At 38.5% G+C, this 24106-nt stretch overlaps 1 protein-coding gene across 1 annotated transcript in view; it reads right to left on the bottom strand.

The window, feature by feature from the left end:
- Positions 1-18271: 18271 nt before the first annotated feature.
- The window catches only part of NEDD1 (NEDD1 gamma-tubulin ring complex targeting factor), a 53963-nt gene continuing 48128 nt past the window's right edge, over positions 18272-24106 (bottom strand). Inside the window, exons 14-15 of the mRNA XM_040980434.1 lie at positions 21095-21161; positions 18272-20670 (exon numbers count right to left, since the gene is read on the bottom strand). Of these exons, the coding sequence (XP_040836368.1) occupies positions 20566-20670; positions 21095-21161 (172 nt within the window). The 3' untranslated portion in view covers positions 18272-20565. The remainder of the gene's footprint in view (positions 20671-21094; positions 21162-24106) is intronic.

Here is a 24106-nt window from a genome sequence, read left to right on the forward strand (position 1 = left end):
CTGGGAGAAGTAGTTCGAAGTCCACAGAACATTCTGGTTCCCCTCACTTTGCATCCCTCTTTTATTTGGATCCTCTCCTTTGTTTTTCATCTTCTCCTGCTCTTCCCCTTCTGAACACATTAGTTACTATGGAAACATTGGTGTGAATGTCAGAAGGCTCAGCTCAGAAATGCTTCATAAAGTCAATTTATAGAATGGCCTGACATTTATCTCAGGCTTGGGAAATTTAAAGAATTTGTGATATTCATGACCACGGACAGGGTGGGTGGTAAATAGTGCTATATATGGATTTTAAATTTTGTTTTATATACACTGGGAAGACATCAGGTTTTGTCTTTTAGGGAAAGAATAGCAACCAAAATAGGAGTCTGGCTTGGGATTTGAGATTGCATTCATTTTTCCATCAGTTCAGGAAGGATTTCCACTTTCTAACTTTGTAAAGCTGACTAGAATCTCTTGTGTCAAAATAAATGCTTTTTGAAAAAATTATGGTTGGCTTATTTTTCCTCACTTTAACCCGACAGTAAGATAAACGATATTGTTCATAATAATGTACACAAGGCAGCAGGACATAGGAAATCTTACTGCCCCTAGTGTGTTGTTTGAAGGTGAATTTCAGCATTAGTGTTACCCCTGAGGAATTTTACGATTGGTAAAGATTTTGCCCATTTACTGTGTGTCAGGCTCTTAAAGTCTTTGCATATATTAATTCCTGTGACCCTCAGGGCAAAGTGGTGTGGTAGATGTTCTCACTGTATTCTTTTTACAGAAAGTGAGAAGCAGAGAGGTTAAATAACTCATACAAGTAAATGGTGGAAAATCCAAGCCAAGGCATTACGTTGAAGTCTTAGGTTGCAAAGCATCATGCAGGACAGTATGGATAAAATAATAATAGTGATAGTTATGAACAATCAGTTCTGAAACAAAAAGACAATATAGGCATGAACTTAAAGAATCACCTCTCTGAAGATATCAACCAAAGCCTTGAAAGCTTGCCACATTGTAGCTGAAGATGCTATGGGTCCCTAACAATTGTAATGTGATCATTAGTACAGTTTAGATTTTGTTTTAGACTTGCAAGCTTTTATTAAAGAGAGTAAAAAGTTTGTAGGAAATGGAAAATTGCAAGAACTTTTTAAAAATTGGTGCCAAAATGAATCTATTTTTTCTTTCCATTGTCTGTGAGCTTTTTGAAGTACCCTCGTATTTTGTTAGGTATACCAGTAAAGGGGTGTGTGTTCCAACCACTAAAATGCCTAAGTCCCATATTTCAGTTCCTGGGTTCAAGTCCTGGCTTGGGCTCCCCATGTTTGGCTTTATGCTAATGCGGATTCTGGGGAGGCAGGGCCAAGGGGAGAGTGCGTTACTGAGGCACTGGGCATCAAATGATTGCTATAACAGTCGCATCCCCGCCAAAGATCTAGAAGAGCTGGACTGAGTTCGGAGCTCCTGGCTTCCACCTGGTCCAGCCTCTGGGGCAGGCAATTGGGAAGTAAACCAGTGTGTGAGTACTCTGTCTGTCTCTGTTTCCCAAACACACAAAAGAATGAAGGTATTTTAATTATCAATCAGCAGGAAGGCTAGAAAGAGCTGCAAATATGTTATGATTAACTGTACTGATTGGCACTAGACAATTTTAATTAAACAAAACAAACCCAGGGTTGATATGTATGGTCACATTCAGTGTTTCCATTTCCTGTGGCAACAGCTCCAAGTCTCTGAGAAGCTACATGAGTTCAATTGAAATTTATGTTACCCGAACCCCAGGATAAATCAGGTGGCCCAGACCTAATCCAGTCAGCACCTCCAAGATGTGACTCAGTCAGCACCAATGAAAAGGAGTTCAGAGAGGAAGAGGGGAGAAAATTTGAATTTGAACTGAGTTGCTGTAGCTATTTTTGCCACTGCAAGAGGATAGCTTAGAACAGAGGCTGCTAGGTGAGAGACTGAGACCCTAGAGACAAAAACGCATGAAAAACTAAAAGGAACCTCATCAAATCACGTGAGAGCCCTGATTACAACAGAGTCCAGAATCGGTCACTTGTTGAGCCACTGAGTCACTTTTGTTCTTTTAAAAGATGTAAACAAACCACAATTGCCTTACAACAAAGGTAGAAATATGGTCATTTATGAAGCAATGCGTGCTTTTTGGGAGCAAATGTCACTCTCTGGTTCACCTCATTTGTAAATCAGGAAAAATCTCTTATCTGAGATTCCAAAGTCCATAAAGCTCAAACCATCAAAGGTCTCTTCCATATGGTGACAAAAGTAGATGTGACCTGCATGAACATCAGCTCACTCCATGTCTCTCCTTGTATCAACTAATCTCAACATTTCTATGTTTTATTATAGAATGAGTAGTGCTGTGACTACACGATGCTGTACAAACCCCATCAAAAGTGTCATGTGGTATTTAAACCTTTATCATTATTAAAAAATCAAAAACTAAATTCTGAAGCCCCAAGGGTTTGGGATAAATGATTATAGACTTCTAGTCACACAACAAAATGAATGAGGAAATTGATTGAATAAATAGTGCTTAATTTCTGAATCAGATGGAATCTGATTTAGCTGTTAATATCATTGTGAACCAAAAGACAAAGGCATCCATCAAAACAAAATGGCAGTGAAAGCAAAATGATGTTCATATGGCAGACCACAGACATACATCAACTCATACATCAGTTTTATAATCACGAGAACAAAACGAAAATCCAAATGCAGAGCACAAAGCAAAAGGACTCAAGTGTTATCAAGGAACAGCTTGTGAAAATCTACGCCCTGACTCTGCAGCCAGTTACACCACACTCCCCTGACTATAAGCACTAATTCTCAGATGTAAAGAATTACGATGCAGAGCGCATGTGGTTATGGCATGGACTGCATCTTGAAATCTATATTCCACATCCACAGGGGATTTACTATCAGCCTTGCTCTCAGACTTCTCACATCATATATATATATATAAAATTGCTATTTGCTTTGAGTTTGGCTCTACAGCCAAGAACTATTATGCTGTGCAGTAACAAAAAGCATGCTGGATATGGATTAAACATTACCTCAAAGCAGCAAAGGTTGGGGTCATGAATTATCTGCGTTTTTCTTTCTGGGCAGTACTGAAAACAGTGGCTTACAGTATGTATTTCGCATACACTGATTAATAAATGAGAAGAATGTCACACTGACTCCTCTGTCAGCCAGCAACACTGAGAAACTGGCAATGGAACCACTGACATTAACGGGGAAAAAGTAAGAAGATGGCAAACATTCTGAGGATGGTGACCCCATTCCTATCCCTCATACAGAAAGATCCTCCATGGGTTACCATCTGTAAGGAAAACAAATTACACCAAAGACACCCAAGATGCCTTCCTGGCCTGTGATTACATGATGTAAGTAAAATCTACAAGGATGCAGAGATGTCTACATGACTTACAAATGATCAATAGAGCATCACAGTCACAGAATCACCATAAAGTGGGAGAAGGCTATCTTGAAATTTTAAAAGCAGATAGAAAGACAACTCTAAAAATTCTGTACCAAGTCTCTTTCTATAAGTAAGAATATATAAACCTAAAAACCATCCTGCCCCAAATGGCCCACACACTGGTCTAGGAAATTGGGAGCCCTGTCTTGCTGTCAGTATAACTTCAGTTATCCAAACCACTAAGCAGTTAGAGCTCAGGCAAACTGACGGCCTCCACTCTCCCTGGCAGAAACCCAGCAGATGACCAAGTGTTTCTGTGCCTCTAACCTTACTCAAGCCCACCCCACCTTTCCTATGGGAATGCATGTTAATGACATCCCTTTTGAAATTTTTCTACAACTTTCTCTGTATAGAACTGCCACATTTCTTTTTCTGAGGAAAAGCTTTGATCTCCCTGTGGCCTCAAACTCCCCACTCCTTCAGTGACACCCCACTACTTCACTGTGACCACATGGTTCTATTTTTTCTTTTTCACACGACTCCTTCTCCATGCCCAGGACCCAAGCTCTCTCCATGACCTATTCTTTAAAATCTTTAAATTCCTTCAATGTTAGTTATAGCCAACAAAATGCTAGGGTCCTCAGTCATGCAACTATAAGAAAGTGAATTCTGCCAGTGTTGTGAATGACCGTGGAAATCAATTCTTTCCCAGGGAACCCTTGAGAAGAGAATATAGCCCTGGCCCACACTTCCATTGCAGGCAGTCCTGTGAGCCTTCTGAGCAAAGGACCTAGCAGAGCCACTCCAGACTGGTGACCTAGAGAAACCATAATAACAAACCAGATTTGTTTACAACTGCTAAGACTTGCTGATTTGTTATGGAGAAATAAAAATTTAAAAAGATAGATACAGACTTTAAGCTAGCTAAGATGTTTTTATTGTTGCTGTCATATATTTTTTATGTTTTTGACAAAGTGGCTTAAATATCTAACCCTTTAGATGAATAACTGACAGAATACACTAGTTAGAACAAAATGTGAAAGTGTTTCTAGCCAACTCCCCAATAATGTAATATGACAAGAGACTGCTTCAACTTGACATGCTCTACTTCATAGTAGGATATGCAACTTTCTTTTAAAAAATTTTTAGTTATTCAGACTCTCATTTTTGCAGACTCTCTGACTTTTAATGAACCAGTTCTCAGAAGAAGCAGAAAACACATGCAGAAACAGAAGTTTTGTGATTCAAAACACAACCATAAACAAACAAATGGGAGAGTGTATTTAGAACAGAACACACAAGCCAACATAAAGCAGCTGAAAGCCTATTCGTACTGTAGTGCATCGCTTGTCTCTGCTACTTGAGTTGTGATCTTCCCATATAAATAACCATAATATGGAGTTGATGATCCAGCATCAAATAAGTCATTGCTATAACGAATATGTCCATTTTATAGATAATAAAAGCAAAGAATTAATTCAGAGCCTATGAGATAATTTTAAAATATTACACTTTCACCATTGTACTGTTCATCTTGATTATAAAATAAACTCATAAGTAGTATAATAAATACATATGGTAAAAAAAATATATACCTGTAACAATAGGCTGGTGTGGTTGCACAGCACGCTAATCCTCCACTCTGTAGCACTGACATCTCATATTGGAGCTGGCTATTGCCTCAGCAGCTCTACTTCCAATCCAGTTGTTTATGGCCTGGGAAAGCAGTGGAGGATGATCAAAGTCCTTTGTACCCTGCACTCACAAGAGACACACAGAAGACGTTTCTGGCTCCTGGCTTCAGATTTGCTCAACTTTAGCCAAGGTAGCCATTTGAGGAGTGAACCAGTGGATGGAAGAGCTCTATTTCACTTTCCCTGTAAAATCTACATTTCAAATAAATCAGATCTTCAAAACCATTTTTAAAATATACCTATCATATTTAATCTTTCTAATATGCTAGACTTTATGATCGTTGGATTTGAGATAATTTGTTAAGAAACTAATATGCTCCTATAACAAAAATCTAGCAAAACTCATTAGAAATCTTTATTGAAATTCTAAAATAGAAAACTAGTGGAGAAAATGCAACCACATATTTAAAGACCAATTCTCCCTAATCATGTTAGAATTTATCCCACAAATTAATTCAAAAGTCAAATATAACAACTCACACCTACAGGTTAAGAAAAGAAAGCTTGGTAGATGTTGAGAACTATTATCCGTATACATACATTTACTGCAGTAAAATTGTGTGAAAACTACAGGGAGTTTAATTAAAACTAGAGGTAATTATTAAACATAAAAGAGCCTTCTCAAACCAACAGCTTGTGCACATAATGTTTTGACAGGTAGTTTCTAAATGAATTCCGTTTTAAATTCACTGATCAAAGTCAGCTTATTTCACCTCGTAAACTTATTTCAGTTTTATGATGGCTCAGGTCTTCAACAGTCTTACTTGTACTACTGAGCAGTCTCTTATATTGTCATGGCAGTCCTTGGCTTAATTCTTTGCTGGAGTTGGAATTATCTTCCTGAACTTGTCATGTCTCTGTTGGAATTCTTCATAAAACCCAGCCCATCTCTGCAGCTCATGTCCTACCCCGCCTTGCTCTTGCTGGTCCAGTGTTGAACGTTCCTGGTTTCCTCTTTCTGGGAGGCACGTTATCCACTTCTTTCTGTTCACTGAGCCTATCTGTATTACTCTTTACTCTTGAGCCCTATCTCAGAGCTTTTACCTTTTGTGTTTCCTCTAAGAAGTCTTCCTGGATAGCTGTCTACTGTTTGGGCCGCAGCTAATGTGCAAAGCCCCTCTCCGCTGCTGACATGACTCCCTGTCCACTGGTCCATTTGCTGTCTTGGAACACATGATATTCTAGATGTCTTTCCTTCTTAATGGGGGTGCTCGTCACCAGGAACCCTAGGGTGTGGCACATGGGAAGTGATGACTGTTCACTAAATGAATAAATGAATGAAGAAGGAAAAATGAAAATCCAGGATGAAAGTTTACATTGTGACTGAAGCATAGACTGGAACCGAATCTCCTGTGGGTGCTGGTGGCGCTGAAAGGCAGTAGTCAGCATATTTCCTACCACTGATCATATCCCCAAATCCTGAGGATATGCAAATCCCCTCTGAAGCCTGCACATCCATGCCTGATGCACAGCTACATTTATCTAAAAGTTGAAGATGGTGATCTCATTTTCTTTGCATACCTTCTCCAGAAAGCAGGGGGGCCAAGGCTGTAAGGTGCAAGCCACATCCTTCTGCTTGTCTGAAAAACTGGAAACTCCTCTACATGACAAAGAAAGCTCGCTGGATCCTCCCAACCTACCTTTCCTTGTGTTTGCTTCCTTTGTTTGGTCCATGTAGCAGAACTTCTCTAAATCGGACAAGTTTGTTCTCTGCCAAAGTCACCAACTGTGTTATCTAGAATTCAATAACTACAGCAATATTTAGACATTCAAGCATTCTTTAGTCTCCTTTAGCAGACAGAAGCTTAGCATGACAATTATTTTTACTATTATTCAAATGGAGTAGGTGTCTTTTGACATCAGATGTGCTCCAAACACATTTTGAAAAGTTCAGTGTGTCTGAATGCAAAATGAAGCATAATTGATTTTTGACATTTTAATTTTTAAGTGAGCTGGTCGCCAGATTTTACTTGAATAGGACCCACTTAAAAGTACATGTCCTCTATCTTCAACCATTGTTGTTATTTTTCTATATTTATAAATTTATCCTACTATGCCAAATGCTATTATTTTATGTGTGTAAAGCAAGTGTTATCATTAACAATATTCTAGGTATATTAAAATATATACCACAGGAATTAATGATTAGTAAAAAAAAATCCTGCAGGTATTCAACATAATTCAATGATGGATTAAATTAGATGGTTAGGAGATGATATGAAAACTCTACATAAGGCAGAGCATCCCATTGTTGACATTGCCGGAAAAAATTCAGGAACACCCTCTGTCCAATGAGAAGACAGACACTGAAACAAGAACTATATTAATGGTGGGAAACAAATGTTGGGGTTCACACCAAAAAGAATGAATACCATTATGTTAAGGTGAAATACTGCAAAAAGTGTGAGATGTATGCTGGATTTTCTAGTCAGAGAAAGAGATGGTGCTGAACCATAAAAAGCAACAGAACTTTCTGGAAGCCTATGTTGGACTATCATGTTCAGGATGTGTGGGATAGTGAGAGATACTTATGCAAGGACGACCAGGATGCCAGACCGAAAACCACAATTTTTTCCTGTCGACAGCCACACTTGCCCTCTGCTGAACAGCACAAAAAGAAAAGCACACAACACACAAAAGAGAGGAGTGGTAGACAGAAAAGCTAGACAGGATGCTCTTACAAAAATCTCAGCAAGGCATAACACAGTTCTCACACTCAGCGAAAAATATTTACCTACTAGGTGCATAATAAACAGCCAAGAAAGCCTCATTATATAATAGCAACACTAGGCTGCGTCTGGCCAAGAGCCTTGGTGAAGACATTTCCACTTAATACATTTGTTAACTGTCTCTTGGATCCACTCGTATTCAGAGACTCGAAATATTTCTGCTATTCTCATGAACAATAGTAATAACTCAATAAGAGTATTGAAGAAAAGCAGCCACAATGTAAGCAGAAAATAGAAGAAACCTGTGAAACAAGAGACTTATCCACAGCATATTCAGCTTTATCCAGAATTACCCAACATGGACTTCTAAAATACTGAGATTAACATTTAAGAAACTAAATTAGAAGATTGCAACTATCATAAACTATAACCAAGAGTCCCATGGAAATTCCAAACTGAAAAATTAAATAGGTGACATGAAATATATACCAGATGAGGTAAACAGCAAATTAAATCTAGCTGAAGATCAAATTAGTAACAGTAATGATGAAAGGACACTAAAGAATGACAGACGACAGATATTATAGGAAATACGACATTCCCTTGGCTATCCAGGACGTGAAAGAGAAAATGGATATATATATATAATGTCTAATAAAATGTTTAGCATTTTTATAACATTGATGATATATATCAAGACACAGATGCAAGAAAAACTATGAGTCCAAGACAACAAAACACACACACATAAACATGTATTTTGGGCCCGGCGCGGTGGCGCAAGTGGTTAAAGGTCCTCGCCTTGCACGCCCGGGATCCCATGTGGGCGCCGGTTCTAATCCCGGCAGCCCCGCTTCCCTTCCAGCTCCCTGCCTGTGGCCCGGGAAAGCAGTGGAGGATGGCCCAAAGGTTTGGGGCCCTGCACCCGCGTGGGAGACCCTGAAGTGGCTCCTGGCTTCGGCTTGGCATAGCATTGGCCGTTGCGCTCACTTGGGGAGTGAATCATCGGACGGAATATCTTCCTCTCTGTCTCTCCTCTCTGTATATCTGCCTTTCCAGTAAAAAAAAATAATAAAAATAAATCTTTAAAAAAAAAAACATGTATTTTTTAGTAAGACTTCTGAAAACTCAAGGCAAAGAAAAAAATCCTTTTTTTTTAAAGATTTATTTTTATTATTTTTTTTTACTGGAAAGGCAGATATACAGAGAGGAGAGACAGAGAGGAAGATATTCCGTCCGATGATTCACTCCCCAAGTGAGCGCAACGGCCAATGCTATGCCAAGCCGAAGCCAGGTCTCCCGCACGGGTGCAGGGCCCCAAACCTTTGGGCCATCCTCCACTGCTTTCCCGGGCCACAGGCAGGGAGCTGGAAGGGAAGCGGGGCTGCCGGGATAGAACTGGCGCCCATATGGGATCCCAGGCGTGCAAGGTGAGGACCTTAACCACTGCGCCATCGCGCGTCGAAAAATCCTTTTTTTGAAAAAAGATATATTGATTTTTATTTTAAAGGCAGACTTGCAGGGAAAAGGAGAGAAAAGATAAATCGCTTCAATTCACCAGTTCACTGCCCAAACGGCCACAGTGACCAGAGAATAGCTCATCTGAGGCTAGAAACCTGGAACTTCTTTCTGGGTCTCTCACATGGATGTAGCCATCCACTACTATTTCCCCAGGCCTTAATCAGGACGCTAGATTGAAACTGTAGCAGCTGTGACATGAACCAGTCCCCCATATGGGATACCCATAGTGATGGACTAGCATACTACACCCATGTATTGCATCTGCAAAGAGAAAATTCTTAAGGTTGTAGGAATTGAAGCCAATGTTGTGGCTTAGAGCGTGAAGCCTTTGATGCCAGCATCCCCATATGCATATTTGTTTGATTCTTTCTGTTTCCTGATGATGGCTGGGAAAAGCAGCAGCAGATAGCCCAAGTGCCTGGACCAGTCACTGACCTGGGAGACCGAGAAGATCCTGACTCCTGGCTTTGGTCACTGTGGCCATCTGGAGAGCAAAGCAGCACATGAAAGAGTTCTCCCTGCTCAACTCTCTTATTCTAATAAAATTTTTTTTAAAGGTCATGGAAATTATTTTTGCTTCTTACTTTTCTAAAGACGTGTTTATTTCATTTTAAAGTCAATTACAAAGAAAGAGGGAGGAAAGAAGGGAGGGAAAGATAGATTTTTCATCTGTTGGTTCCTCAAATGGCTGAAATAGCCAGAGCTGGGCTAGTCTGAAATTTGAGCCAGGAACAACTTGTGTGTCTCCCATGTGGGTGGATAAAGAGCTTGAGGCCTTGGGCCATTCTCTGCTGCTTTCCCAGGCCATTATCAGGGAGCTGGATAAGATGTGGAGCAGCCTGGATTCACTTCATCATCTGAAAAATTTGTTTTATGTATTTTAAAGCTGTTATTAGGTATATGACACATAAGAATTTTAAAAAAGATTTTATTTTTATTGGAAAGTCAGATATACAAAGAGGAGGAGAGGAAGATCTTCCAGTGACTCACTCCCCAAGCAGTCGCAACAGCCAGAGCTGCAATGATCCGAAGCCAGTATCCTGGAGCCTCGTTCAAGTCTCCCATGAGGGTGCAGGGTCCCAAGGCTTTGGACCGTCCTCAACTACTTTCCCAGGCCATAAGCAGGGATCTGGATGGGAAGAAGGGCCACAGGGATTATAACTGGGACCCATGTGGGATCCTGGCGCATTCAAGACAAGGACTTTAGCCACTAGGCCACCATGCCAGGCCCAGACATAAGAATTTTTATGTTTTCCTGGTGAAATTAAACCTATGAAATACTTTATCTTTAGTAATGCATTATGCCCTGAAATGTAATTTGCTAGTAATATCAGTTTTTTTTTTTTTGCCAGTATTTGCATGATACTTGTTTCTAGCCTCTCGTCTAGCATTCTACCTACCTGTGTTTGTAGATTTACTGGTTCTTACAGAAGAGGAAAATAATACAGGGAGACGAAGGGAACAGGCCATCAACTTGCTCTGTGGGCTGACAAAAAAGTGCCCTTTCAGTAACTTGACTTTTTAAAGAATTCGTAAGATCTTCCTTAAATCATGACATCTAAATCTTGGTCTTCTAGGTTGCTGGGCTTCGTGATCCATTCTAAAACGAAATCATTCTATTCTGGCAGCTCTGTACTAAAACAGCTACTCATCATTTTTGTTCTGAAACCTTCCTCTATCAGAGGCATGGCTACTACAACTTCAAGTAACTGACCATCATGATCTGCAAGAAAATAAATGTGGAAACTGAATATAGTGCAGCCCCAGACAGGGTTTTCTGAATGACTTTACCAACAACATCTTGACAACGGGGAAGAGCTGGACCACACAGATTAATGTGCTGTGGGCTAATAATCTGTCCTAGTCTAGAACAGGCAACCGAGAAAAGAAACGAACAGAAAGACCCTGTCAGGCACAATCTAGGCCAAAGAGCTCCCCACTGAACATCAACAATTCTCAGATCATGTTAACAATTGGGCAATGGCACTCAGCTCGCATGAGGGTAGATACAAGATACGAATAAAACCACTCATGATCATGTCTGAACACACACAAAAATGCTTTTGCTCTGGCAGAAATAACCGAGCAATTCCCTCTTACAGATGATACAACTGACTTACTGCTTCTTCATCTCTAACAACACGAGGTCTGCTCTGTCCCTTCTGTTCCCTAGAAATACCCTCAGGTGAGCCAACTGATAACGTATTTCCTGAACACAGACCTGCATCAAAGGCATGGTTTCTCTCTTTTTAAAAATAATATAGGAAAAGAACTAAACCTACATCCAGAAACCTTCAAACTCTTGGAAGAAAATGTTGGAAACACCCTGCAAGATCTAGGAGTAGGTCCTGACTTCCTAAAAAGAACACCAAAGGCAATAGCAATCAAGACCAGACTAAACAAATGGGATCTCATCAAACTAAGAAGCTTCTGCACAGCAAGGGAAACAATCAGCAAACAACCCACAGAATGGGAAAAGATCTTTGCGTACCATGTAGGGGATAGAGGGCTAATCTCCAGAATATACAAAGAACTACAAAACAACCAAAACACCAAAACAAACAAGCCACTCAAGAAATGGGCACGGGAAATGGGCAAACATTTCACAAAGGAACAAGCCCAAATGGCAAACAAACAGGAAAAAATGCTCCAGTTCCCTGGCAATAAGGGAAATCCAAATTAAGACATCGATGAGGTACCACCTAACACCAGTAAGATTGGCCCACATAAACAAGAACACCAACGACACTTGTTAGCGAGGATGTGGGGAAAAGGGAACCCTACTCCACTGCTAGTGGGGCTGCAGGTTGGTACAGCCTTTATGGAAATCAGTCTGGAGAACACTCAAACAACTCAAAATCTGCATACCATATGACCCAGCTATAGCACTCCTAGGAATATATCCAAAACATCTGTTTCACGACAAACCAACATGTACCCCTATGTTCATAGCAGCACAATCAGTAATTGCAAAAACATGGAAACAACCGAAATGCCCATCAGCAGAAGAATGGATAAGAAAGCTTTGGTTCATCTACTCCATGGAATACTACTCAGCTATTAAAAAAAACCAAAATGCAGTTCTTTGTGGTTAAATGGGCCCAACTGGAAACTATAATGCTAAGGGAAATGAGCGAATCTCAAAAAGTTAGATACCACGTTTGCCTTAATTTAACCTGCAATATATTTTTTTGAACCTGTCATTGATACTGTCTCAACCCATGTGTTTTGAAAAATTGAGCTTGCATTATTTTTAACATAGTTTACTCAATACTATGTAAAATAATAATAATAATAATAATAATAATATAGGGCCCGGCGTGGTAGCCTAGCTCCTGGCTCCCAGTTTCGGACTGGCGCAGCTCTGGTTGCTGTGGCGGCTTGGGGAGCGAAGCAGTGGACAAAAGATTTTCCTTTCTCTCTCTTCCTCTCTGTGTATCTGCCTTTCCAATAAAAAAATAATTTAAAAAGTAAAATGTTATAATTTTTGAGAACTCATAAGACTTCAAATTTACCATCTTCATTCTTTTCAAATGTGTTTCAACAGCATGAAGTATAATCACATTGTGGTGCAAAAGATCTCTTGAACTGTCCCCACCCTGCAACACTGCAACTCTGTACTCACTGCACACCGCTTCCTTCTCCAGCCTGCCTCAACCATGCTCAAGTACCTTTCTACTTTTTAAAAAATTCTTATTTTCTATTACATAGTTTTGCAGGTACAGGGCTTTCCCCATGCCTCTCTACTCTGTTTCTGATTTTGATTACTATACCTATTTGTATGAATGATATCATACAAATTTTGGTATTTTTGTGATCATCTTATTTCGCTTACCATGTCTTTGAATTTCATCCAGGTGATGACAGGACACTAAATATTTCATTATGTGTGTCCCTGTGTTTGTTTAACCTGCTCTCTGTTGAAGGCCACTTCCAGTTGTCTCCATTTGGGGGGGAGGGCTGTGGAGGGGAGGGCGAGTGTGAATAGTGATGTGATGAACATGGTCTAAAAATCTGATTTGGAGGCAGATAAGCCCAGAAATGAAACTGCTGGATATATAGAGTACTTCTATGTCCTAAAACTTTTTAAAGAGAGATACAGATGGACGAAAGAGATATCCCAACCCCTCGCTCGCTTTCCAGGTGACTACAATTGCTGGGGTTGAGCCAAGAAGAATCCAAGAGGCAGGAATTCAGTCTAGGTCCCCCACATGAGTGGCCGGAAGCCAATTACTTGAGCCGTCACCTGCTGCTTACCGAGGTGTGCATTAGCCAGACGCTGGAATTGGGATCCTAGCTGGAACTTAAACCCAGACTTTACCACTTGGGATGCAGGTGTCCCGCTTTGACAGACTAAATGCCTGTTCTGTTTTTTCTTTTCACTTATTGAGAAAGCTTCATGCTGCTTTCCAAAATGACTACACCATTTATGTCCCCGCTGACAAATTCACAAGTGAATCAACTTTTCCAACACTTGTTTTCTATTATTTTGCTAATGACCACCACAATGACATGATGTATCACCATGTGATTTTGAGTATCTTAAACAATGTTAGACATATTTTCATGTGTCCAATGTGCAACTGAACACAGTTGGAGAATTGCCTGTTAAAGTCCATTGTCTATTTTTAAACTGGCTTATTTGTCTGTTGTTGAATACAAGCTCTTGTGCATGTTGGTAGTCTTTGGTCTCAGAGACCTCCAACCTGGGACCAAGTTCTGTTCAATGCTTCAATTAGCACAACACCAAAACCAGTCAGTATGGCAGCTTGTCTAAACCAATTCTGCACATAACTGCTCCTTCTCCTCCCAGGGAGATGATGGCAGTTGAAAACCCCACCACACCAGGCTGCGAGGGACGGGCTGTAACGAGTTATTACTCATTTCCTCTTGGGCTGTCATGTGATTGGCTTCATGATGCCTGGGTTGAAGGACATCATAACTCATTTCTGATTTCTTGCAGTGGCATTGGTGTTTGCTTGCTATTAAACCTGCTTCATGCATTGAACGGCTGAGGACTTCCTATTCTGCCGACCTGCTGGCATCACTCCAATTCTTGCTTAAACCCTCCCCAAATCATCCAGCAGTCAGAATTTTTTGACAAATCTCTTACACTTTTACTGAGATGTTTCATGGTTCCTCAAGCTATCTATTCTCTGTAACTTTGTCAATAGCTGTGTTCCTGGTGAACTTTAATTTCTAGTCTTTTATACTACATTAAAACTCGGTAAAAAAAACTTTAGCCCATTGACATGGAAGATAGGCCTATAATCAGATTCTACAACATACAATAACTTGGATTATTTTTAAAAAAAGATGACCTATTTCAGAGTTAGAGAGATAGGGGAGAGGGACAGATAATCTTTCATTTGTTGGCTCGCTCTTCCAGATGGCTGAATATGGCCAGTGCTGGACCAGGTCACAGCCAGGAACCTCAACCAGGTCTACCACACGGGTGGCAGGAAACCAAACATTTGGGCAACCTTCCATTGCTTTTTCCAGGTCATCAGCAGGGAGCTGGATTGAAAAAGCAGCAGCTGGGACATGAACCTGCAACCACTGGGGATGTTAAGAAATGGAGCGGGATCTAAATCAGATGCTACTTTCCCTAGCCTGCAGCACATCACTCCAGCACTCTAATATTAGGATGGTGCATGTCTGCTTTCTCAACTGTGATCTGTGCACACCACAACCCTCATTAAATACTAAATCGCCACTGAAATCCTATGTAGAAAAGGTTCCACAAAGGGAATGAAGGTGAATCACTCTTGATGCGTTGGCTGTGTATTTGTATTTCTTTAAAGATCACAAGGAGGACTGGATTTCAATTTTACATTAGCTCTTAACATCAATGTAAAATTTATGTAAAAATGACATGGCAAGTACACAGGGATACATCTACACAAACACCCAATCATGGACTTTATATCAACTTTTCCTCAAAAGCCTTTTAGATTATCATTCTGAGTTCAAACGAAAAGCAGCTTGCTGAGTACAACAATCAGCATTTTCAATTAAAACATTAAATCTGACTTCATGTGGAAACTTCATGAAGCAGAATAAAATGCAGCATGATAAAATACTAGGAGTGATATATTATTTTAACTAAACACATACAAGCATCATTTGAAGCATACTGGGAGACAGACAATGTTTGGATTTTATATGAATCTTTGAGCCATTCTATATTTCACGCCTCAGTGAAGGCTGTAAGTAGGTGAGCTGTGGCTAGAAGGTAAATCTAGCTGCTCTAAGGTTAACACCTCCTCCCACCCTGCTATCCAACACTCAATTTAAAATATGTGTGTGGGTTTTGCCACATGATGTAGGAATCAGAAAACCCATGCGAATCACAGCACTACAGCCTGTTATAGAAGCATAAACTCGGACAAGCTCTTTCTTTAAAAGAGTAGGGTAATCATTTAGCCTTGCAATGAAGACGCTACGTCCCATAACAGAATCGCTGCATTTGTTTCCTGGCTCCAGTTCATGCTCTGGCCTCTAACTTCTTGCTAACGCTGAGTTGAAAAACAAAAAGTGATGGCTCAGTTGCCTGAAATTCTTCTACACAGATGGAAGACCTGGCTCAGTTTCTGGCTCCTGACTTCAGCCTCAGTTCAGCTCTGGACACTGCGGAGATATGGGGAAGAGAATTAGCAGACAAGAGCTCTTTTTCCTGTTTTTCAAATAGATAATTTTGAAAAAAACAGAACAAAATCTGATTTCTTCATTTCTGGAACTTGATCCCATACACTGTAATATAGAATAGACATGTGCATTTTTATATTCAAATCCATTCATCTAGAAATTTAATAGCTCCCCTAGAAAGCTTCTGTTAAAAAATGGAAACAGAATTGCGTCCAGTGCAGTAGCCTATCAGCCATAGTCCTCACCTTGAACGTGCTGGGATCCCATATGAGTGCCAGTTCTAATCCCTGTGGCCCTGCTTCCCATCCAGCTCCCTGCTTGTGACCTGGGAAAGCAGTTGAGGACAGCCCAAAGCCTTGGCACCCTGCACCTGCGTGGGGGCCCCAGAAGCTTCTGGCTCCTGGCTCCAGATATGCTCAGCTCCACATGTTGCCATCACTGTGGGGGAGTGAATCATTGGATGGAAGATTTTTCTCTCTGTATTTCTTCCTCATAGACAGAACTCTTGTTTTTCTGACTTTGCAATAAGTAAATATTTAAAAACAATGGAAATGTTTAACAATATAAATATCAGTAACTGATTTAAATTAATAATATCACAGGTTCTTAAACTTTTCTAGTTGCTATTTTCTCATATTAGAATAAACTATGCTTCAAACACAAATGCAAATCTTGTCAATACTGGTAAGACTGAAAGATTTTTTGAATGATAATTGTCAGAATTTACTGAGTGACAGAAATGTAATTATGATTTCCATAGAATTATATTCTTTTATCTTTAACAAATGTTATATATTCAATAAATAAGACAAATAACTATGAGTAACAGTACTATTGCTGTTTCTTGTCTTCCCTGACAATGTCAACAAACTACACTTAAATTTTATCTTCCTAGAGGACATACTGCATGTGGCAAACATACTGTTTTTGATGACTGAATTTATCTAATGATTTATGCTATTGACCAAAGAAATTTGAATATTTACAAATAGTAATCATCAAAATTTCCTAAGAAAACATAAACTTCATACAGAACTTAATTTTCTATATTCAAATCACTAACTCACCACTAAATATTTATAAATACATAGCAGGCATATTTCAAAGACTAAAGGTTACAAAAAAACCCAGATTATTAGATAAAAATGCTGAGAACAAATTTTAAATTTGATCTAATACACTGTCACAAATTTAGAAACCAGAAAGTAGTTTTTATTGAGGTTAAATGCCATGTTGTAGATCACATCCTACTATTTTTTTAATTAACTTCTAAAACCAAAGATTTGGGAATGCCCCACGAGTCTGTCTATTTACTCCACATTTTCTGCGACTAGAAATCCATAATGAGAGAGTTAGCTAACAAAAGTTCGATACTGAAGATTCTCCTTTGTTACATTAACATCTAAAGAACAGGTAAAGTGCTAGCCTAACGTATTCTTTTAGCTTTACAGCACCCTCATATTTTGAACAATACAAAGTTTATGAGACATAGGAAAAATCATTCAAATATACTAATGTCATAATGGACCTTTTTAAAAAAACTGAGGTGTAACTGACAAACTAAATGCAAAAGCTGACAAAATCTGCAGTTGAGAATATTACTATATACATTTTCAAGATACCATTACTCTATAATCTGCCCCTCCCATCCCATCCCTACTGTTTCCAAACAGTAACTGCTTTCTGCCACCAGAATTAAATTTGAATTTTCTAAACGTTATCTGTCAGTGGAATCACACATTGACCATGCTCCTTATGATCTAGCTTTTATTAGTACAATCACTTTTTTTTTCATTTATGTCTGTATTTATTATGTATGCATTTATTATTTCGTTCATACAGCTTTGCAGTATTCTGTATACATGGTAATTCCTTTGATTGTTTACCTGTTGTTATTTGGATTATTTTTAATTTTGGTTATTATAAATGCTGCTGAGATGTGAAAATTATGTGGACATGGTTCTCGTTTTCCAGAAATACTGAAGTGTAACAACTAGAGTATTAAAGACGTATACGCTCAATAGGTTAAGAAATTGCCAAAATGTCTCTCAAAATTAATGTCATTTATATTACTAGAAAATGAAAATTCCAGTTGCTTCACATCCTTATCAACATTTGCTGTGGTCCATGTCTTTAGTGGCATTAAACAGATGCTTAGTAATGTCATTGTGGTTTAGTCTGCATTTCTTTGAAGACCAATGTTCTTGTGTGTATATGTACATATATGCCTTCTTATCTTCCTTGGTGAAAAAAAAAGTTGGGATCTTTTTTGTTACTTCATTAATTACTCATGAAGCGGTATTCCTTCTGTGACTGCATTAGAGCTTACAGTTTACTATCTTATCACAGTCTACTCCTAGGTAACATTATGCTTCTTTAGTGTAAGAGCTTTAGAGCGGTATACTCACATGGCACTCCTCCCAAAACTTTGATGACACTGTCATGTTTCACCTTACTTTGTTAAATTACACATTCTTTATTAAGCAACATTCAAAATAAGAAAAAAATGTCCCTTACATTTGCTCATGCATTTGTAATTTTCAGAGTTCTTTCTTTCTTCAGATCAGAGGCATTACTTAACACTTCCTGGAGTGTGAGGCAGCTTGTGATGAACTTCTTAGGCTTTTTTAGCTCTGAAAAAAATGTTCATGTTGTTTTTAAAAAGTACTTTCACTGGGTATAAAATTATAAATTGAGTTTTTCTTCCCAGTACATCAAACATGCTGCTCCACTGACACTTTGTTATCCTATGCCCCCCTTTCTTCCCTAGCTCCTTTTAATAATATTCCTTTACTGCTTCTTTTCGGAACTGATGATGTACTGTGGTGTAGCTTTCTTCTTACTTGGAGTTTGGGGTCACTGAGTCTTGAATCCTGTATGTTTCCAATGTCACTGTGCTGTGCTAATACCCAGATCTGAGAAGGACTGCACATACATCACCCTGTTTATTTTTCAGACAGTGAGGTAAGTTCAATTCCTATTATTACATTTTGGTTATAGATAAAAATCCAATTTCAACTTCATTATTTTTCACCATAAAAATTTTATTTTTATACTTATTCAGCTTTTAAGTTCAAGACAAAAATGTTTCATATATACACATAAAAATACTGTTGTATTTATCTTACCTCCTTTGATACACATTATGTACCTTTATAGAAAAGGCAATAATAAAATATTAAAACATTTAAAAACAGCATATTGGTGAAATTCAATATTTGTGCCTTTTAAACTTGTTGATTGATGTATTAAAAAAATCTTGCTACAAGTCAAAATGCTTTCTTAATTGCCAGGCAAAGATTACATTAGCACCTCTATATGCTTCAATACAAATGTGTTCTCTGGGACACACCAGAAAAAAAGTAATGTTCCTGATTCAATTTTAAACTAAATTATTAGGATATTTATGCTTATTAAATGCATCCTTAAATTATTCCATTATTTTGGAAAGCTAGAAAGTTAGCAAGCTAAACTATTTTATTTATTTATTTATTTTAGCAACTTTTCTCCCAAAAGTCAAGACTGGACTAGAGAGCAATATACAAGGTACAAAGTTCAAATCTTTGGGACAACTGACAATAAGAAAGCAAACAAGTCAGTAGGCATCTTCAACTTACACCCCTAAAATTACCGATCACAACAGACGTTCCCATCCATCTACTGCCAAAGAGGTATAAATTTCTCTGATAATTAGTCTTCATAAATAATTTTGTGATAAGGCTAATAAAATAAAAATATGCACAACATACAAAGCATTAGAGAAAGTTAATGACAGAAACCACAAAACAAAATAATCTACACTTGATAGTTGGGAGAAAAATGACAATAATACTGTAACATTTAATATATTACATGAAAATTTCACTGATTGAGTCACACTGTGAGCATGTTATAATTTTCTATGTTATGAACTGGTGAGATACTGAGAAGATACGTTTGTCTTGTTGACCCTTACAAACCCTTCAGAGATTTAACAGGTAGAGCTAACAGAAGAATACCAACCAGGAACACAACAAGGTTGTGAGAAGCACCACAAAGCAATACATGTAAAAGACAGAATACAGAATATCACAGTTAATAAATAACAGTCCTAACTTGACCTCATGAAGTTAATGAAATAATTACTAGTCAACACTGTATTTTATTAATGGCTTAAAATACCAATTGCCATTTTAAAATTATCATCCCTATAAAAATAGAAGAAATATCAAACTCTTCAAACTTCAACTATCCCCAAAATTTAGAAGGCAATTTGTCAATCAAAAAATACATCTGATACAAAAGAAGTGATTAAAAAGCATAACCTATTTTTCTGCACAATTTTCTTGTTTTAGGAAAAAGGGCACTTAGTGTATAGTTAAAGCTTTCAGGAAATAAAGATCCTGTTTACTTTCTTTAGGTAAATGATTTATTATTGTCCAGCTTTTAATATAAAAATATAAATGTTTTAACAAAGAAATGAAATAGCAGTTGCATATAGTCCTATCAACTTTTACTTGGGAAAAAAAATTCCTTCTAGAGGTCATGAAATCAACACTTATTCTGTGTAGTTCTGTGTCAATCAGAACTGCATAAATTATAAAACATTAAGGCATTCAGTGAAATTTCAAAAATGGGCCCGCAGTCTTTTGTTTTCTTCTCGTAGTCTTTCAATTTCAGCCACTAAACCTTCATTCACAGAGTATCTTTCCAGCAAAGAGTGCATTTCATTCTAGAAAAAGGGAAGAATGGGTTTTAAATTATTGGTTATCTCACACTTATTTGGCAAGCCATACTTTACATACTTACAGGTATCATTTCCCTCATGTTTCATTAACTAGCGGAATGACAGATTTTGTATTTAACCACAGTGATCACTGGTCAAATTAATATATTTTGGGAAACTTACATTCACACATTTAGGAAGGCTCTTAGTTTTCATATCAGAGAAAAAGGGCTGTTTAAGCATATTTTTAATTTTGACAGGTTAAAAAGGAGGCAACCACTTAAAATTGATTTTACTTACTACATTTCTAAAACTCCCTATCCATTTTAGTAGCAAGATACAAACAGGTAAAAATACATTGCCTTTTCCAGATTTTTCTCAGTTTCAAAACAACTTGGCATTCACTCAGACTGAAATTTTCCATACATACCAACTGCATATGAAACTGTTTAATCATCTCAACTTGCAAATTCACAATGTCCCTGTGGCATGCTTCTCTAGGAATGAAAGTAAAATAATCGTTAGAATTGTTAACAGCATCACCAATTCTAGATCACTTTTATTTCAATTACTGGATACTAATAAATACTACAATAATTCACATATCATTGCACCTTGCTTTTATTTATTATTTAATGTAGAAGGCAGAACTTCCTATATTTCAAAAGTAAGAACTCATTTAATCTTCACAATTAGCTTCAATTACTGCTTTCATTTGCCAATGAAGTAACTTATGCAGTATTTCACAGTGGAGCTAAGCAAGTTAACCCAGTTTACCTCTAAAACTCTCGTTACACTATATTTTTTATGTAGAAATGATCATTAAAGAAACATACTTTACAATAAAATACAGAATTCAGCAGGTTAGAAATATCAATGGATTATCAACGTTTTAGCTATTAAAAAATACTGACAGAGGGCTACTGGATTGCAAAATGCCTTCATAAATGCAACTGATTCATACCTATAAAGGAATACAGAGATAATAAAGCAAACACTAAGTCACTGGTCCCACAATCTATGAGTTCAAACATTACCACTGCACAGAGCTTTCTGTTGGCTTCTGTCTGACATTGTCAATGAACTCATCTTAGGAAAACCCCCAAAAAGAAGTTATTATTCTCTCAAATGCTGCTGAGAAAAGATATGCTTTTCTTAAAGTTACAGATCATGTATGCCACGTGGTCTATAGTCAATGCATTTTCATGATGTTACAAAAAGATATGACAGCAGATGCTATCTGGCCTTGAGTACCTTATATCTGAAAACACACATTAGGATTCAGAGTCACTTCGGGTACCTGTGTGGCTAGACGTAGTCCTAAATATATTACATTTTCTGTGTATCTACAGGGTCATTCTTGAAAATTCCTCTTCTGCTTTCAAGTCATGACAAATGCTGTTCTCAAAACAAACTGAAGCCATCAGAGAAGTACCAAGCCAACCAGGAAGGGATATGATCTTGTAAAGTAGGTATGTCCACTAGCTAAGCCTTATATACACACTTGCCTTTCTCCGTGAAGTGCACACAAATTCCAAAGAGAAAAAAGAATGGCTACACTAAGGCATTTTCCTGGGGCTTGACACAATTCCACAGGGTATGGGGTGTTAGAATGTGTTAATACCAAGGCTGGGAGGTTTCAGGTCCTGAAGAAAGGAGGTGAGGAGCAGCCTCAAAATAGGACACTATGTCCTTGAGACAGCTGCTGACTCCTAACAACACTTGTATTGGAGTATAAGGTAAGAAATCAAGGTTAAAAAAATCAGCTAGAAATCAGAAAAGGCTATTTTGGCACCCTGTAATGTTGGCAAAACTGAAGTTAAAGTTCAGGTAAAAAGGGTGAATACTCCAGACACTGAGCTGACATTTTAGAAGGGTGATGGAAATTAACTATTCCTAAGAGAATGTAAGACCTGGCAACACAAGAGCAGGGCGAACTACTTCCCAGAACAAACGTACACCATTGTAGTGGGAAGCAAAGACACATAGAAATATACATTTCCACTCCCAAATAGAAGTAGGACTCCCTATAAAACATTTAAATACACCTTTAAAATACGGCTAAACAAAAAGAAAAGGAAACTAACTGGTAAACTATCAAAACCACATAAGCAAGTGTCTCAGAGCATGCCCCATATCCGGGACTTGGGGTGGGTGGGAAACTGGGTGGGGCTTCTCCCTCAATATCCCCGTTTACCTCAGATACATGAAAGAAACAATATGGAAATAATAGTCTTACCCACTTCCCTATAGCCCTTGAACTTTTTTACCCTAATTAACTATGTAAAGATTGTCAAAGATATAATTTAAAAAAAAAGGAAACTTAAAGATTCCAGAAAAACAACATATATGAACTCCAAGCTATCTTCAAGATGTAATCCCTCAAACCTGACCATTTTTAATTCAACCAGAGAGCTGAGAATATAAAGAAATCTAAAAAAAAAAAAAAAAAAAAAAAAAAATTTTTTTTTTAATGGTAAGTCCTTCCTAGCAGAATGAAGTATTACTGCTTTCATAGTCAACAGGGCAGTGGTTAGGAAAAGCCTGCCCTGGATAGCATGAAGGGGCCAAGTGAAGATTGGCATGCAACTAAGAACCCTTAGAAGCAAACCTGCATTCACTCATCAACCTTTTCCCCACAGGCCTTCTTCACTAAGTACTTATGCAAAAATCAGGGAGAGCCAGAGGGTTTGAGACCTCCCCCATCCCCCACCCCTCACCTCCACCCCGGCAAGAAGCACAGAGCCTGGTGAAGATTTACACACAGGGGAGCAACTCCTCTGAAAAACTCTGGGTCCTCACGGGGAATACAGCAGTGACCCCCGTCATTGAGGGAAACAACTGAGAGAAGGTCCTCCAGCACCTTCCTCTGTCTCCATCGACAACAGTAGCCGTACATGACCAGCAGAAACTTAGGGCAGAACAGCCAATTTAGGTACTTACTTAGTCTTAGACAGAAGCTTTCAATGGATTAAGAGAGGCAGACCAGCTAAAAAGAGGTCCTTTCCTCACCACACAGCACCTCCAAGCTTAGCCAAGCGGAGCTTACTGAAGAGTGAAGGCAGGCCTGTATGCACAGAAGGCCTCTACACACAGGGCTTAAACCTCCAAGGCTGGAAGGAGGGTAGACACATCTTCCCCAAGGCACAGAAAGCCAAGACCTGGCCCCCACCTTTGGACTGGCCCAGCTCTGGCTGTAGTAGCCATTTGGGAAGCGAACCAGCAGACAGAAGAATCTCCCTGTTTGTCCTCTTTGTGTAATTCTCACTTTCAAATAAAAATTTTTAAAAAGGGAGTGGTAAACTTGATACTCAAATAGTTACTGAATGAATGGTAAACACAGCAGTACATTCCTCCTGTGCTTAACAACTCTGATGGCTCCTTATTGCTGCCAAGTCCAGGCCTCCATAGCCACCTTCATGGCCTCATCTCTTGCCACAGT

The sequence above is a fragment of the Ochotona curzoniae genome, unplaced genomic scaffold (genome assembly GCF_017591425.1).
Source record: "Ochotona curzoniae isolate NIBS_2020 unplaced genomic scaffold, NIBS_Ocur_1.0 contig_1014, whole genome shotgun sequence".
Taxonomy (NCBI): Eukaryota; Metazoa; Chordata; class Mammalia; order Lagomorpha; family Ochotonidae; genus Ochotona; species Ochotona curzoniae.